General features: G+C 41.6%; 3 protein-coding genes across 3 annotated transcripts; 1 reads left to right on the top strand and 2 right to left on the bottom strand.

Annotated features, from left to right (window-relative positions):
• Nucleotides 1-8,397: 8,397 nt before the first annotated feature.
• MELLADRAFT_95065 (uncharacterized protein) lies at nucleotides 8,398-9,917 on the bottom strand (the record flags this gene model as incomplete). Its single annotated transcript, XM_007417778.1, has 3 exons — nucleotides 8,398-8,676; nucleotides 8,749-9,571; nucleotides 9,751-9,917. 3 exons carry the CDS (start codon nucleotides 9,915-9,917, stop codon nucleotides 8,398-8,400), a joined length of 1,269 nt encoding a protein of 422 aa, XP_007417840.1.
• A 3,073-nt stretch (nucleotides 9,918-12,990) lies between these two features.
• MELLADRAFT_57979 (uncharacterized protein) lies at nucleotides 12,991-14,310 on the top strand (the record flags this gene model as incomplete). The annotated part of the gene is made up of 6 exons (XM_007417758.1): nucleotides 12,991-13,249; nucleotides 13,344-13,368; nucleotides 13,441-13,508; nucleotides 13,585-13,641; nucleotides 13,739-13,806; nucleotides 13,924-14,310. 5 exons carry the CDS (start codon nucleotides 13,222-13,224, stop codon nucleotides 13,741-13,743), a joined length of 183 nt encoding a protein of 60 aa, XP_007417820.1.
• Nucleotides 14,311-15,183: 873 nt separating this feature from the next.
• MELLADRAFT_68986 (uncharacterized protein) lies at nucleotides 15,184-15,832 on the bottom strand (the record flags this gene model as incomplete). Its single annotated transcript, XM_007417764.1, has 2 exons — nucleotides 15,184-15,214; nucleotides 15,267-15,832. 2 exons carry the CDS (start codon nucleotides 15,830-15,832, stop codon nucleotides 15,184-15,186), a joined length of 597 nt encoding a protein of 198 aa, XP_007417826.1.
• Between the last annotated feature and the right edge of the window lie 2,157 nt (nucleotides 15,833-17,989).

Genomic DNA, 17,989 nt, shown 5'->3' with positions numbered 1-17,989 from the left:
AACGTTTATTTTGTACTCCAAATGATTTGTACGAGATCAGAGTGGGTAAAAGGGCAATCGCAGGAGAAAGTCAACCTCCAGGATTGAAATGAATGTTAGACTGTATTGAAATCATTAATCTAGAATCAATCAACTGCTACAAGCCAACGAGATGATAGAAAGCTTGGGGTGGTATTGCTCAACTTACAAGATTCTTCTTTTTCAAGTATTTTCTTGGAAGAGTGTACTTTTCTCTTGTAAATTGATCTCGGTCGGATCTTGAGAGAGGAGTTCAGAGAGAAACAGAAACAGAGGATGAAGAGTTAAGATTTCAAAGATCAGAATCTGAAAACTCAAAGGATGATGATGACGATGATGATGAAATGATCAGTCGTTAAACCTGGAGAATGTAAAGCGGACGGGAAGTGAGTTTTGATGTTGAAATTGATGAAATGTTGTGGATTTGAGATGAATGTTTTAGCACTAGCTATTTAACATGAAAGCTATTGGTGCCAGTGTTTGGTAAGAGTTGATGGAGTTTTTTTATTAATTTGAATACACGAAATCTTAAATTAACAGATGGGACGATGATGATGGTGCTGATGAAAGACAGCGGAGGGATAAGAACCAATCAAAAGTCATCATCCATCATTCAAAATCAAGAAATACAACCAGATCTTCATCGAATCATATGAAAATAAAAACATGCTGAGGATCAGTCAAGTACATAGACTGTAGACCAACTCTTACTCAACCTGGATCTAATCAGTCCATCCTGATTCCTATCCCATCCCATTCCATCGAAACTGAAAGAAGTGATATGTTTGGATGAATCAAGTGAAAAAGTTGATCTTTTCAGAATAACTCTATGTACACAAAATGATCCTTAAATGATCATACATAGTAATCTGACATGTGGATTGAATTTGCTTGAAGGACAGCTGTCTCAGCATCGAAGGACTTTAAATAGTTAACTTAGGGGTGAGATAACAAAAAAGCTGATCATTCTGGTGATGCTTACTCAGAGCCATAGTCATTTCAATTGAACTTGATTGTCAATTCTAAATAAACAACAGATCATCACATTCAAATCATCTCATACTCACAGCAGGTCACAGCTACTCTTAATCCAAATGACCATCAGAAGGCTGAAGCCATCAGATGATGAGTGATCGGGATTGATCTTAACTTGTATATCGGAGTTTTATACATATACTCGATCATCAAATCAACACCAACTCACCAAAGAAACACTTGACAAATTGGATCAATATATTTACATAGACAGCTTGAAAATTTTGATCTGATCGAGTGGATAAACTGTTAAGATTTGTAAAAAAGACTTTGGCTTTTAGACAGAAGAATTTCGGGTATGGCGCAAGTACTGAAGTGGGGGGTAATTGATGAAATGTTAAATGAGCCGATTGATAAGCGAATACGGTGAGCAATTATGAAGCATACTCAGAACAGAAAAAGGTCAAGATGAAAGGATCTGAAGATTAAATGATACAACATCAAATTCTCGGGTGAATCAACATTTTGTGACATACGCTATGACTAACTCGAATTATGTATTGTGTGTGTACAAGAAAAACAGGAGACCCATTGAAAGAACTTCAACAGATTATGACTTTAACCAAAACTTTGAATCCCAATCAAATCATCCAATCCAATCCGATCCGATCTGATTGATTTCATCATCATCATCAAACATCTTCAACTCCTCGAAATCGAAGTTCAGGGCCAACGGAAAAAAATTAATCAGATCAGATCTTCACCTTCACCTTTTTCTTTTGTCAAGTTTTCCTTCATCCGTTGTGGGGGTTGTATCTGACATCAAAGATTTCTTATCATACCTTAAACTCCATTCACTGACATCACTTGATCAGAGTAAAGATTAATGAAAGAATTTCAAGAAGTTTATTAACGTAGAAAAAATAAAAAAACTTCCTATTCAGCTTTCAAAAGATTTTCATGATTCATGATCAAATCGTGATGTAATACATATAAACTGAGCTATTAAGTGAGATAAGCTGCACGTCTAACTAATCACTCCTTAAAGCCACATATTCTGTGTGTGTGTGTTTTGTGCTCAGGAAAGTGTCGGCTACATAGACTTTCAATGTTTCGTTCTGTACAGTTGATTGATCAAAAGTGAATCAAATTTGCCGGCCGCAGTGCTTGATTGAGTCTTTGGAAGTGAATGTACTTTTGGTTTAAGAAGACTTGAAGGTTCACACTTTTAGCATGAAAGTTCTTAACAAATTTTGTCACAATTTGATTAGATTTGCTTGTCAGGACGGTATGCAGTTGATGGGTTGCGTTGAGGATATTTAGTGTTGCTTTACCAGATTCAAATCATATAGATTTCTGACTGATTTGTATAGGAATCGAGAGAATTGGTGTCTGAGCTTGAAGGATTTGGTTGTAAAATCTGTTTAGAGAAACTTATTTCTGTCTGATTTTTCTTTCATCAACCTTTCAGTCAAACATTCAAATCTGTTTTGGTACATCAAGTTTTTTAATTCTTTTCTTAAGCTTCAAGATCAATCCAGTGAAAACCTATCTATCCTATGTATATTTCTTTACCCAGTCAAGATAAATCTCTGTGAGATTTTTAGAGTGCGTTCGGCGTCCTTCAACCTCGCAGGTATACATACAGGAATGGGCTCTCTTGGAAGATAAAGAGTTTGTTTCTTCTCTTTCTTTCATTATATGTGGATCATATCTTATATACTTATATTGCTTCACTTTATTGTCTGTATACAGGCCTGCTAACAAGAAGGAACTTTTCAATCTACGTCATTCAAGTGCTCGGATGGTTATTGAGAGGAACTTTGGGGTTACCAAAAAGAGATTTGAGGTGATGAACCATGGCTCATACTATCCATTCAAAACTCAAGTCCAACTTGTGCCAGCAATGTGTGCAGTCCATAACTTCATACGACTTGAAGATCATGGCAAAATTTCAGGAGAATTTCCCGAGTTCACTGACCTTTCAGCCACTCCTCTCCCAAACCGACGACCTTCAGCATCTGACAATGACAAAGATTTGATGGATCCCGAACTGGATGATTCAGAAGCAAGCCAATGGCGTGATCGAATTGCTACGCGGATGTGGGGGTATTATCAAAGGCAGAAAGAGACTGCAGCAAGGCGGATGAGAAGGGGTTCACAATAAATACAGAAGCTCAGAATACTACAATGTGTATTTTCACTCCCAAAACAAATTATAAAGCTCATATCTCCATTCATTTGACAAAATAATTGTGACTACTCCTTTCACAAAGAAAATGAGATGATTAAGGTTGTACACTATTTACTTTTGGGTCATCTGCTCAAGCATTTCAAGTAAGACAGTTCTGGCAAGGCTTTCATCTTTAATGACTATATACCCACCAGCCATCTCTGGATGCCGAAGGAACATTGTGATTATTCTTGCCTTCACCACAGCATCCAGGAAATCATTGCTCTCAATCTTGGCTATTGCTCCTGAGCTTATTGGGTCCACTGCTGAGCGAGGCAGCTCAATAGTAGATTGTAAAGACAAGACAATTTTGTCCCCAAAATCACTCAGTGCGTCCACACCACGTCGTTGTCGTGATTTGCTTTGCTTTGTAATTGGAGTCAAAGGCATAAGATCACTATCATCAATCTTCCTTTTGCTTGAAGACACTATCTGAACAGTGTTTACATCAGATTGATGAGTCCGGTTGAGGCTCTCCTTGAGATCCAGTTTGTAATCAATCACATCCTGTTTCATAAATAGGAACAGTTAGAAGGACAATCCTGATTGGTTGTCTGCTACACACACTTCAACCACGCATACCTGTAAGCCCGTATGACCATCTTCTTTGTCTATATTGTTGAAGTCACTGGCTTCTGAGGTGGCGAAGGTACTGTTGGCAGTGGGCCGATTCTGTTGAGTCTGAGATGGTTGAGTGGGGTCAAAAGTGTCTTTTGTTGAAGCAATGATGTGGCCGACAAGTTGGTCCATCTTGTCAAACAGTGGAAAAGGGGTTGTAGCCCATTTCACTATACTCGGATCCTGTCCAGCCAGACCAGCCCACACGTTTTCTGAGATATCGAGGGTTGCATCTGCATGACACCATCCCATGCCACTTTGTTCACTCAAAGGTTTGACAATACGGAAGTCGCTTTTGATCTGGCAAGAGGAAACAAGATCAATATTATCTTCTTTGGAAATACAAAAGGGTACATACTTTTGGAAACTTGGTTGAGCAATTGCCAGCGGTCTTTGCAAGACTTCCGCGTGGCTCAGTGTCTTTCAGCGACTTTGCGCATGCATCCCATGTTGAATACTTCCATCCTGACTCGGCCATTCGTCCTGCCTGCTTCTCAGCGAGCAAGAAGCCAATCATGTCCTCCGTGTGGGATGTGCTCTCCTGATATCAGCATATCGTGCTCTGTCACGTGGCAACGGCAATCTCCCTGGGGTGAGACCAAGCTCTTCAAGCTCATGGTAGTTTAGGCAAAGCCGCGCCCAGCCGAACGCTGGCGCGAGTGAGATTGCAGTTTGAAATAGAAGACACCCCTTGGGGTGGAAGATGGAAAACTGACTGACACTAAACAATGTCAAAAAAAAAACAGAAAAAAAAACTGAGAGAGAGAGGAGCAAGAGATCTCTAAGTAGGCTACTAAAGGAATCTTTTGATTCCTGATCAATTCAACAACAAGCTTATCAGCAAACAGGAAAGAAGATCTAAGAGACCGGAGAGAGTGTTGTATGATAAGGAGTTGTTTGAGGTGAAAACTTTCTAAAGTGATGAGGAAAAAGAAAAAGAAAGTTTTCAGAACAACAAGGTATGATTGAATATAAAATGCGATACAATATATGGTTAGGTTTAAAGATTAAATCAAAATGTATTGAGTATTGTATTATATGTTAGTTAAGTATTATTGTATTGAATGAATTGAAATGAAATGAAATATCTTGTACACATGTAACTATCATTTATTCCAACAGCTACCGCTTTAACAAATACAAGAGGAAAATTATACCGCGCGACAAATGAACTTTGATAAACTGTAGAGATGACTTCTTTTTTTTCTTCTTTTTGAATGAGACAGAGAAAATACTTGAGTGACTGATGATACCTTGAATAAACGAGGCTCACTGAGATGAGCCTTGAGATTTGAAAAAAAGAGACATTTTTTTTAAAAAAAAACTGGTCAAAGGAAGGCAAAAACTGAGTGTATGCGCCTGCAAAAGAAAACATCGTGCCATTGTTCTTGAGGGTAAAACTGGGTGGGCGGGAACTTTTTTGAGTACAAATACTGATAGAATGGTATTCTGAAAAAGACCGTTGCTATACATGAGTAGAGAAAGGGTGAAGAGACTTGTGTGACGTGCAGGTACGGGGGGACTCCTAGTGAAATTGATGAGCGGACAAGGATTTCCTAGAGGAGGAAAAATTTCTTGTCTGAGCTGACGTGAGTACCTGGCAAGGTCCGGTGCACCCTGGTGTGGTGAGCACACTTGTGGTTGCTGTGGAGAGTGAGGAGGTGTCAGCTGCGGAGTCCTGGACCTGTAACACCTGTCTCTCATGTGTGATATCTGTACTGAGCATATCCCACTCGCTTAATCGGGACATCAAGCACAAGGGATGTACTCTCCTGATATCACCAGATTGTGCTCTGGCACATGGAAACGGCAATCTACCTGGGGTGAGACCAAGCTCTTCGAGCTCATGGTAGTTTAGGCAAAGCCGCGCCCAGCCGAACGCTGGCGCGAGTGAGATTGCACTCTGAAATAGAAGACACCCCTTTTACACCCGCCTATGTGCTGCGTGATATACCCGCGTAGGTGTGTGAAAGAGTGGTGGAGGGGCAGAAAAAAAGGGGTGTATGATGTAGTCACATGACGGAAAGCCAACACCATCTTGGTGGGTGTGGTAGAAAGAGAAGAGAAGATGGAAAGAGGACGTTGAGTGCTTACGTGTTATGCAAAAATAACTTGTGCTCCCTGGTGAACCTCAAGGGATAGGGGGTGCGCCCTTGTTGCTGCTAGACGCATGATTGGGTAGCATCGTACGTATGTTGTGAAAGCTTCTGACGACCATCTACCAAGATCTTGTATATGGTCCATGGGTAGGCCTGCTTGTGCGTATGCGGTTGCTCCCCCTGAACGCATTGAATGCCCCGATTTGTTGGTGTCAAAGAGGAGGCGGAATTTTGAAAGGAACCATGACCTGGTTAGTTGGCTCCCGTCGAGCGGCAGGAAAAGTGGGTCGTTCATCAAGAAACAACAGTCCCGACGTAGCATGTAGCGTTGTAAATCGGTGATGGGGCACGCACCTTTAATTGCGCAGGAAGGTAGTACTACCGGACTGCCTTGAAAAAACGGATCCGTCTTGCAGTGAGGAAGGGTGTATCTTGCATACTTCCCGCATGCCAAAAATGAGAAAGTGCTGCGACAGATGGCTTTCCTGTTGTTCCTGTGGCTGATTGTGTCGCTTGCTACCAGCTCGCCAAGTCGGTGCAGGCCGTGAAAACCTGTCAGTAACATAGCTGTGAAACGTAGGTCATTGTAGGCAAGGTTGAAATGTGATTAGACGAGTACTAAATCGTATAGTGTAAGTGGGTCTTTGAAATTGATGGGGTTGGAAAATTGAACTTTGAACCCTCTGAGGACTTTCCTTACTCTTGGTGAGTTTGTGGCTAGTTGCACGTCAGGGTAGATGTGTTTGAAAGAGGCTGCCATGGCAGATAGGTGACCTTCAATGGAGGTTGGTGACAGGGGTTTTTTGGTGCGCGTTGATACTAATCAACATGCTTCTGGAATGTATTTGCAGAGGTTGTCGACTGTGGGTATGGCTGGGCGGTTGTGTCTAGCGCAGAAATTTTGAAAGGAGTTGTAACCGGAAAGATATGATGATTTTGTTGAAACTGCTAGGCTGTGTGTGGCGTCCTCCTCTTCTAGTTGAGCAAGAGGCAAACACCTGATTTGTGCTGGAGGGTACATGTTCACTGAGAGCGGCCGCCGTCTGGAAACGGTACCGTGGAGGGGAGTGGTGAGATGATCGTGTTGGGTTTGAGTTCCCCTACCGTATCAATGAGGCCTCTGAATAAAGCGTTGGCGTATTTTCTTTTCTTTCCGGGTAGGTGTGATACCTTCACATCTGCTTTTGCTTCCACAATGAGTTTCACAATTGTCCTGAATAGGGGGCGTACTGGTTCTACTGGACTGTGGGATCAAAACAAATCGCACACATTCATGGAGTCGGATATGATAAAAATCTGTTTTGCTCCTTGTTCGAGAGCCATGACTATTGCTCAGCAGACGGCCAAGAGCTCCATCCAGTATATGTTGCGTGACGGTGGAGGAACCACTGCATGGAACCCTTGAATTGTGTTTGGTAGCCATACTCCTAAACCTGTCACACTACACCAAATGTAATCTTTACCGGGCGGTAAAGAAAACTACTGACATAGAAAAGTCCTGAGGCAACAGGAAGAGAGCTAAAAATCTGAAAAAATATGCACCTTGTTCCTAGATGTTGAGGCTTCATGATGAGTATTTTTTTGTATTTTACACGCAGATATTGGTTAATGTACTAACAATAAAGGCTGAAAATCATCAAAAACCCACATGTAACAATACCTGAAATTTGGGTCATGATTATGAAGACAATATTTTGTGGTCTAAAAACTTTGATAACTTTTGCAATTCTGCTCCAAATAACTCAACTTTTGGTTCATTCAAAAGCTGAACCATTCTCCTTTACACTTCATAATGTCAGTAAGGTGCTATCTAGTCATTTGAACGCTCTACATATGTCCAAAAAGTTCTGCATGAATAGCTCTGTAGGACCTTTTTCAGACAGGCTACAGATGTGATGTCTCAATGAAAAATGTAGAGGAAAGACTCGCGTATTCAACAAACCAAAAATAGAGTTATTTGATTCAGAACTGCAAAAGTTATTGATGTTTGAAGATTTCAAAATCCTGTCTACAAAATCAAGGGCCAAATTTCAGGTATTGTTACAGGTAGGTTTTTGATGATTTTCAGCCTTTATTGTTAGTACATTAACCAATATCTGCGTGTAAAATACAAAAAAATACTCATCATGACGCCCCAACATCTAGGAACAAGGTGCATACTTTTTCAGATTTTTAGCTCTCTTCCTGTTGCCTCAGGACTTTTCTATGTCAGTAGTTTTCTTTACCACCCGGTAAAGATTACATTTGATGTAGTGTCATGCAGGTGTCGGTAACTATTAGGACGTTGGCATTTGCTGCCGGCCAAATTGCTGCGTCCAGAAAGAGCTACCCATCAAAGCGTTTGAGGCATGTCGCAAGCCACCTGAGGTCTTCCTGTATCTCTCAATTGACGTGAATCAGGGTGAACTTCGAAGACTTGTTGATTAGCTTTTCCCACGCAGCTTGGAGAGCGAATCATCCGTAGGGAATGGCGTTCAGGCCCCATGAGGCCCAGCCCAGAGTACTTTGCCAAACTCGTAGTCGATGTGCTGTCTGGGCTGTGAAAGTTTGCAGGTTCTTGTCCAGTGCTGCCTTCTTTTCAGGTGATAGAGAGAAAGAGAGACGCACAGCGTTGACGTAGTGGCCGATGATCTTGAGCTGCTGGCCTGACAGTTGTTTCTTCCAGACCCATGGAAGGTTGATCGTGTCAAAAAGTAGGAGCAGTAGGGCCTGGTTGAGCAGCATCTTCACTCCCTTGAAGGTGGTGATGGAGTGGATGTGTGATACCCCCCAGGTGTTGTCCATCAGGTTGTGGATGCAACTGACCCTGAGGCGATTGATAGCTATCCACAGTACAAGTGAGAAAAATGAGCACCATATCTTGGGTGATGCTGCCAACCCAAAATTTGTGCATCTGTCCCCGTAGTATAGGTTCGCAATCTTGATAATTTGACGTATTTGCCATTGAGGGTGCATGGGCATGTTTTGATATGCCCAAGCTACATCGCTCTTCCAAAGTATCAGGAGGGCTGCTGCGAAAGGTACTTCCTTCATGTACGGTCCGAAAGTGGCAAGAGGGCTGTATGAGACATGAGCTTTGTCTTTGTCAATGAGGTCGTTTAGTGAGGGTTGGCCAAAGCTCATGTTGGTGCACATGCATAACTTATTGGAGCCTGGCTTTGATGCCAGTAGAAGTGGGGAAACCTTCATGCCCGGGAGTAGATGATGGAACGGGGAAGAGAAACGACCTGCTGCCACTTCTTCATCTCTAGTTGTTGTCAGTACTTCTGGGTGCTCGTAACAGACTTTGTGGTTGGGGTGATCAACCACCTCATCTGAGGGTATGCTGGCCATGGGCCAGAAGCCGTGAGTTAGACCGTGAACCACTGAGTCAACAAAGGGTCTATTTGGATGTTTGGCTAACAGATGTTGAAAAATGGGTATATCGACTGGACAGACAACTTTGAATGTGTCCGGATATTGCCGTGGTGCGTAAGCTGCACATTTGTCCTCGGTGAGAGGTGGGGCCTTTGGTAGAGGTTGGGCTGTGATGCTGTCTTTGATAGCGACCAAGTACCCTCTTGGGTGAGCCCAGTCCCATTCTAAGCCGTGTCTATATTTTTGCAGACCGAAATTCACGGCGTGGTGACTGCGGCGTTTGTTACGCAATACGTAGAGAGAGAGACAGAAGAACACAATGTTGGAAAGGAGAGAAAAATCAGCATGTGGCCAGAAACAATGAAATCAAACATGTTGAGAGGCAGTGTTGTAGGTGGGTTGTGACAAAGTCGCAGATATTGTAATGATTGTGGTATGGTTGTAACTTACTCGGTGAGAATTTTGTTCATGTCTGCTAAGACTGAGGCCTTGATGGCCCCATTTGGCTGACTACAATTGATTGCAGTGCTGTTTCCTGGTGTGTTGTTGGTTGCAGTTGACAACATTGCACATTCCGTGAATTCGTCCGTGTCTGCATGGATCAGAGCAGAACCCATTGTTCCAACTGCCACAGATTTGCATGTGAACAGGTGTGCCTTTGGCGACTGCGGTTGAGAGAAAAACACAATGAAATTGCAAGAGCTGTCAACGGTAAGAGGTTCTGCAGAGCAGAACCTCTATGACGTTAACAAAGAAAAACCCAAAAATATACATTTTTAAAAATCAAATCGCTATCACTCAGTGTCAAGAGTGTATTAATTAAAATACTTAAGAAATGGCAAACAAGACTTAAGGAATACTCGAATTGAAACCATCTTGAACACTTTCATTAACTATGATCAATTACAAACTAAGTCAAGGGTCTGGATACTAACAGACCCTGCCTAGGCAAACCGTTGAGGTAACCGCATCTACCCTTAAACAAAACCAAGTTACAATTCAAACTAAACCAGTGTAGAACTCCTACACAGTGTAGCGTAGGCTGAGCCGGAGAAGGTAAGAATCACCACTTGTGAGAGCGGATGAAACTACGGTGCAGTTACGCTGCCTTCAACCTTAAAATTATTGCAGTTCGAAAAGAACTAGAACAACTCTTAACAATTTTCTATCCCCACAAATTCCTCCTGTAACACAAATTTAAGATTTTCAAAGGATCCGCAAGGTTTGGCGGACTCCGATGATACCACACACAACTCTACACGATGTTGTGGTGTAAAACTACGTTGATTTCAATGTTAACACGGCTAGGTAGCACATGTAACAATGGACAGGGCCGAAATGTAATTTCGGATCCCTGACTCGACCCGGCCTCGACTTGGATCAAGAGGCGGGTTTGGCGAAGTTGATACAGTCCTAACTCGACGACTCCACAACTAGTTTTCGACGCAGCTCAGCAACAAGCAAATTCAACACTAATAAACAGCACAGCAACTTCGATTTTAACGCTAATACAACCTTTCTTGACGATGCTGCAAGGTGAAGTAGTTTCTCTAATCCACCACTTCTTTTCTTTTAACTGATTATCTAATAACTAACTAAACAACTCCTGTGGTCTTCTAACTCTTGAACTTGATATAGGTCAATCGCTCACAACGCTTGTACGGTCACTTCAACACAAAAAACACTTCTAATAACTCTCAATTCAAACACAAAGAAAATCACACTAGGACACAAACACACACACAGAGACACTTGCTCTTCAAGACACACAGATCAATCCCCCTTTATATATCTTTCCCTAACCAAAACCACAACTCGGCCTCAAGGCTCTTTCCGCAATCTTTCCCCGCTTCGTTCCTTTTGCTCCGACCGATTCCGACCGATCTCTTGGCGTTTCTCATGCTTTAAACAATCGATTTCCTTCGATTCAACATCAAAATTTGACCTGTGATCGACTTTGAACTAGTAAGTCCTTCCTTTTCATCCTTATCTCCTTCCTTTTCTTCCATTCCCATACTAACTTTACTTCCTGTCTCTTTCTTCTTATTGATTTCGATCCTGGACCCTGAAATTGATGTTCATCTTCTCTCACCAACAGTGTATGTAATTCATTTTCGATTTTGACTTTCAATTTAGATCTTGCATGCCAAGAAGTGAGTTTTTTCTTTCAATTCATCTCTGATTTCTTCATTTCGCATCCCACTGACATCTTTCTAATTCTTTGTTCTAAGCATACACCCTGGAATCGAACCTCTGTTTAGTTTGTTATGGTGATCTCAGCCTGTAATCTTGGTATGCCATGCTTGTTTCTTTCTGATCTTAAATCTCGACTCTGGACCCTGATCTTGATGTTGAATGATACTGACAACTTTATTTTGATTGTAAGCTAGATATCCTTTACTTTACACAATAGTAATCACTAATTTTCGAGTATTTCTTTATTTATTTTTCTTTCAAGCTAGATACTGACTTGTGTTGTTTTAAGCATTCCTTCTTTTGTTTTTGTTGTTTATTTTGTATGTAGTTTATGTATTGTCATATTATGAAGTAATCAAAGCACCCAACTCAAACCAAAAATATGATCAGAAATGGCATGAGCCCAATTGACTTGAGAATGAAAGTTGAGAATCAATGAGCCTTGATGTTATGAATGTGAGGATAATAAGTTGCGAAGACTGTAGTGATCATAATTTAATATAAGGTGCTGCTGAAGAATTTGCTTTCCACACCAGCTAGTCAAGAACCACTCAAACCCTGAAGAGCGAGTCATGATCTACTTCCACTAGAAAAACAAAAACCTATAAGAATTAAGCTCCTTTTCGAAGCAAAGGAGGATCCTGATCTTTTTACAAATTAAACTTTTTATCAAACATAACAAACTTACAAGTTTAAAGATCAAATGTCCTATTTACCTTTTTCTCTTACATCTGTCAGAAACAAACTGTCATACTTTAGAAATTAGACTCCTCTAGTTCTTCTTTTCGTATTAAACCACTGTTTCAAACCAGATCCTTTTTCCTTCTTATCTTTTACTCATTTCATTTACCTAGGACGTTAAAGATCGTAATAGTATTCACTATCTCAACTAGAGTTCCTATAAATTGTTTTTGATAAGGGTCTTGTCTTATCAAACTAGCGCTGAAGCGTTATCCTAAGGACTAGCTTATGTTACTCACGTATTCACCTTAGAAGGGAGTTTAAGTGAGTGCACTTTTACTACCAACCTGGCAGCGGTTTCATTCCACACCTAAGACAATTATAGCTAACGACTATAATTCTTTTCTTACTCGCAAAGACCTTGAAAAATAATTTCCCTCAAGTATCAACTAACATTGTGTTAAACTTGATAAAATACATTTTGTGAGTATCATTCAGACTTGATTTACCTAGATATCCGCTTACTTAGGATCTCAGGCTGACAAGAGCTGTGGTCAGCCTTGGTAGCTCGTGATGTGGTTTGAGCTTGGTAGCTATGACTCACTTTGCTTGATGCTTCCTGCCCAGCTCGTGGCGCGGACGATTGGGGTTGGCGACGTTGTGGTGATCAAATCCACTTTTAGCTCAGCATTTTATGGCTGAGCTTTTTGGTGTTAAAATTTTCTTACAATCAACATTCTTTTTTTTACTTTACTCATCGGAACAAGATTCTCACAGGACCAACTTGAGGCTCAGTAGACTGAGACTTCAATTAAATCAAAAGTAGTATATCAAGTTGCATATGATGATCTAGTTGAATGAGTCGAGTTGAAATAAAGAAAATATATATTACATTAAAAAAAAAAAGAAGACTTCATACATTTTTAATTCAAAATAAAGTCAATCAAAGAAATCAACTACCGACAGTAAACAAATTTAGAGCTAAGACGAGATGAGAATACAAGAGAGGAATGAGGTGAAAGAGAGTTGAAGCGGGAATTGAAAATGAGAGGTGGAGATCGATTGATGGGGACTAGAAGATGATCGAGGCAAGAAATGAATGAATTAGATAAAGAAGGGTTAGTACAAGTTTAAGAGGAGAGAATGGATCGAGGGAAAAGACTTACGCGTAAAGGTTAAAAGTCGAAACAACTATAGTGATCGAGATCGAGTATAGTTATCAGTACTATAGAACAGGAAACAAAAGAAATGAAAAGCACGTACCTCTAGAAGAATCATAAGTGGACCGAGACAATCGAGATTAAAAGGAGCTGTAGATCGAAATTCTAAAACTGGAAGTAATAATAAGAGTGGTGATGATTCAGTTTCAGTAATTCAAAAGAAGGAAATGGAATGAAACTTACCTACATAGGGATCAAAATCGAAATTGGATGACTCCCTCGATTCAAGACCAGAAATCGAAACCTAAACGAATAAAGCCAAGATGATCATGTTAATGAGATCTGGATGAGAAAGGGAGAGTGGAGAAGAGGAAAGTGGAGAAAGATCAAAAGAAACTTACTGTGAAGTGATGAAAGTGGAAGAGGAGGAAGGAGAGTAATAAGATTGGGACCAAATGAGGTGATGAATCTGGAGATCGAGAAGAGAGAGGGATCGAAATCGAAAAGTGGAGGAGGATGAGGTGATGAAGGGTGTTTGAGTTAGCAGATGAAATAACAAGATGAGCAAGAAGAACAGGTGACTTACGAGTTAAATGAAAACTTTAACGAAAATCGAATGCGAAAGTATCTTGACGTGATTAGAGCAGAGTCGAGTTCGATCGAAGTAAAGAGGGGGATCAAGGAAATGAAGTAAAAGGGGGGGGTGTTTGTGTTCGTTCGTTCGTTGGAGGAGTGTGGTGTTTTTTTTTTTTTTCTTTTTGTGATTCATCTAAAAAGTGAAAAGAGAAAGAGTTCGTAGAAAATAATAAGAAGTCTCCAAGTTTGAGTTTTTGTTTTAAAAGTGTTAAGCGATCATCGATAGGTTTTTTTTCTTAAATAACTAAATTAGTTGAGGTTCTTGTGTGAAGTTTGAAGTTTGACTTGTTCAACTGGTGGTTTTTGATCTTGCTTTTCCTAAATCGTATCAGTTGTGGTGTTAGTGAGCTTCTTGGTATTTTGAAAGAAGTAATCGGTGGTGTTGCTGAGCTGAGTCAAGAGGAAATTAGTTATCTTTTATTTTTTTTATTATTACTATATTTCACAATAAGTGAAAGGCCTCTACACAGACCTAGCCTGGATCCTTGGTTCAAATCCCTCCTAGACCTTAGTTTTTTTTCTTTTTTTAGAAAGTTTTTTTCCTTTAGTGTAGAGTTTAGAAATTATATTTTTTTCTTGGCTCTATCCTGTCTTCCTTTAGGAAATTATCTGGGTTTTATTTTTGCTCAAATAGTTTTTATTATTACAAGTAGTAAAAAATCACGTTTAACTCGAAACTCACTTAGTTTTGTGTTAATTGTGCGTGTACAGATTGGTAGAGTATTGTTGGACTCCGCCAGTTCTTGCGGATTTTTTTTTAGTGATATTAAAATACTGTTAATGGTTATCATAGTGAAGTTATACAAATTTGTTAGAGAATTTGCTCCATTAAATTTTTATTTTTGAACTTCATTAATAGGTTGAGGGCAGCTTCACCGCACACGAGTTTCATCATTATTTCATTGGTGGAATCTCTTCCCCTCTCCGGCTCAGCCTACGCCACACAGCATAGGAGTTCTACAACGTCTTGAGACGTGTGGTTGGGCCTTGTTGGCAGAGGTGCTTGGTGCAGAAGATAATGCTTGTGGTGGAGGAAGAGGTGGTTGCCTTGAGCGAGGCATAGCTGCAGTTGTAGCCATAGAACATACCGCCAGTAAATTGTTGCTGTTGAAATCTGCAAGGGTGAGGTGTGGCAGGGTCGCAATTGCCACTCGCAGTCTGCAGTCGTAGTCCACGACGTGAGACCAGTCTCCTTGTGCTGCGAACATGTTCACCATTTTGTAGATGTGCGTGAAGTAGGACTGAATGTCGTGTGTGGTGTCCGGGAAGTTCAACAGGGAAAAGGTGGCAAACCAATTTGAACACATCTGTTGGTTTGGGAATCTTCTTAGCATCGTAATTGTCTGGGTTGAGAACTTTGCTCGGGCAAATGAAGAAACCCTGCAGGAGCCCTTGAACGAGGGAGAAAGGAAAACCAAGGGGCCGGTGTACATGGAGATTGATGGCCTCCACGACTGTTGAGAAACCGGTGAGCCATCTTGCAACACTCTCTTCTTCCTTTTCTTTAAGGCTGACTTGAAATCTCCAGAGACGTCTTCCACCTCCGAGGACTCGTTGTCCCCTTCTTCACCATTGGCGATCCCCGATCCTTCTCCCGTGCCCGGCTGCTCGATGGGGTCACCGTCGTTATCCGCGTTGGTGGTTCCACCAGTTGACGTGCCATCGGGTAGCTGATTAGTTGACGTGCTTCCCGGGAATTGGAAGGGATGTGGAGCGCGGGAGCCTGCTCGTTTCGCCCTATCCTCAGCTTGTATTCTTTCTTTTTCCGCCTGCATCCTCTTCTTTTCCTCAGCTTCTAGATGCATCTGATGCAATTTATTCTTAGCTGCCACGAGTTTTTCTTTGTGAGTTGACTCCATGATATCAAAGAAATGACGACGAGGAATATCTATAGAAGGATATATAAAAGACTCTGAACGGAGAGAGAAGATGTTCGAAAATTTTTCTAAGAACTAGAAGAGTAGAAAAATGTGCAAAAAGGATAAGAAGGTGCTGATGAGGGGGCAGAAGTGAGAGAAGAAGCTGAAGTGGAAGAGGAAGTGAAAATTTTCCTCTTCTGTTTCAGAATAATTCTTCCCACGTTACAGGCCCCGTCTACTGGGACCGTGAGTTGTCCCGCACCTGTTTATCCCGCCCCCTTACGTTTACGTAATGGACTCTAGGCCTACCGTCGCGGGCTTAGGGTAAGCTAGCAATCATTTTTGCGGAATCAAGCCATAGCGACGGGGTATCCAAAACTGTTTGTCAGTGAGTTTTGATGAGGGCAATGTGCTCGGAGACTCCTCCATCACCTTGCTTACGGTTCTTGAAGTGATAGTTGTAAAAATCTACTTTTGACTCCAATTCGGCGATCAGGTTTTCACAAACGGAGAGCCAGTCATGTTCAGATCGCCCAATGCTTATCGCGATTGCGCGATAACCGCAATGACCGTCACCACGAGGATTGGAAACCGAAGATAGGGATGAATGCAGCCACTTTGGCACACGATTGTCCTGTGTAACAATGTTGTCAATTAGGTCAGGCTGCCCTGAATGAAGGTGAGAGAGAGCGTCATCCCACTCACACACTTTTTTAGGGGTGCGCTTCCGAGTTGACCTACGAGGACCTGCTGGACAGGCGTTGGTGTCATGGCGAGTTGACCTTCTGAGAGGTTTTGTTACATCCTGAACTGGCTCTAATGTTAGATCAGGATTGCCAATTTCTGTGGGTATTGTGGTGAGGGCGTTGGATATCTGCAAAGGCAGTCATTTGCGTGACGTGTTTATGTCAACTATGGTATATGACAATGATGCCAAAAAAACTACTTACTGTTGTAAGAGATCGTTCCAGGATGGGTGAAGGGGAGGTGATACATGTTTTGTCTTTTAGGTAGGTGGACGGTAGCAACGTTTCAATCTTAAAACTTTCATCGCCTTCTTCCAGATGTTCGAGAACCGGAGTTTCGATATCAAAACTTTCATTGCCTTCTTCCAGAGGTCGTAGAAGGGGAGAGAGCTACAGTGTATAATGGAACGTAAGCTTAGAACATCCTGTGATTATAACATCTTAAGTACTTATGATAGGGTCAGGAATTGGATCGAGAAAAGACAGAGAGACAGGTGGCGAGTCGTGATGGGTGGGAGGCTGTTACAATGTTTCTGTCAATTGTCAACACATGCAAAGTGGGTGATTTTCAGGTTTTGGGGCTGGGTTGGCTGGTGTTTAGTGGGTTCAAGTGATGGAATCGGGGGTAGAGTGGAGCCATGTACTATCTCTTCAGTTTAGTGGGTTCAAGTGATGGAATCGGGGGTAGAGTGGAGCCATGTACTATCTCTTCAACATGAGCAGGCTGACCAAGCTGTGAAGTGCTGTCCGTCTTTTTCCGCTTTTTTTTGGGTTGTGTTGGAACAGGAGCCACGTCTGTAACGTGGCTGAGTGGTGCCGTCGACGCAGTGAGGGTGGTTGTTGTGCTTCTGGCACATATGGGGATCGATGATGTGAGCTGGGATAAATTGGGTGTGGTTTTTGTTGGATTAGCAGGTGAACAGCTTGATGTGCAATACTTCTGAAGAATTTGCTGAATTTTGGCAAAGGCTTGGGGTTGATCAGCTTCCGAGAGTTAAGACAGCTTGTTGGATATCTGGTGGTGGTGGATGTGGTGCTGGTTAGTTGAAGCTGGATATATATGATTAAGTTGAGAAAACTGACAAGGGAGGCTCGTTCCTTGATTACTGTCAAACTATCACAACCTACAACTTTTGACTTTGTCTTTGTGTTCTATCAATGTAACCAACAAAAGTACAATGAGCAGTAAGTTGCAATACAGTTTCATATCTAGTGTAGGACAAACTTACATCAGGATCGATCGGTTCATGTTTGTGACCGGAGTGTTTGATATGAATGACCCAGCTACCCACTGGAGGAAGGGAGGTACCGTGCTGAAGAACTGACTCCTGAAGGTGATTTGGAACATCAGGAGTAACTATTTCGTATGCCGTGAGAGAAAAGGGGCAGTCGGTTTTTTGAGAGGTTGAGG

This window comes from Melampsora larici-populina (assembly GCF_000204055.1).
Source record: "Melampsora larici-populina 98AG31 unplaced genomic scaffold MELLAscaffold_78, whole genome shotgun sequence".
NCBI lineage: Eukaryota > Fungi > Basidiomycota > Pucciniomycetes > Pucciniales > Melampsoraceae > Melampsora > Melampsora laricis-populina.
Note: the sequence above shows the minus strand (reverse complement) of the source record. Positions and strands in the feature narration are given on the sequence as shown.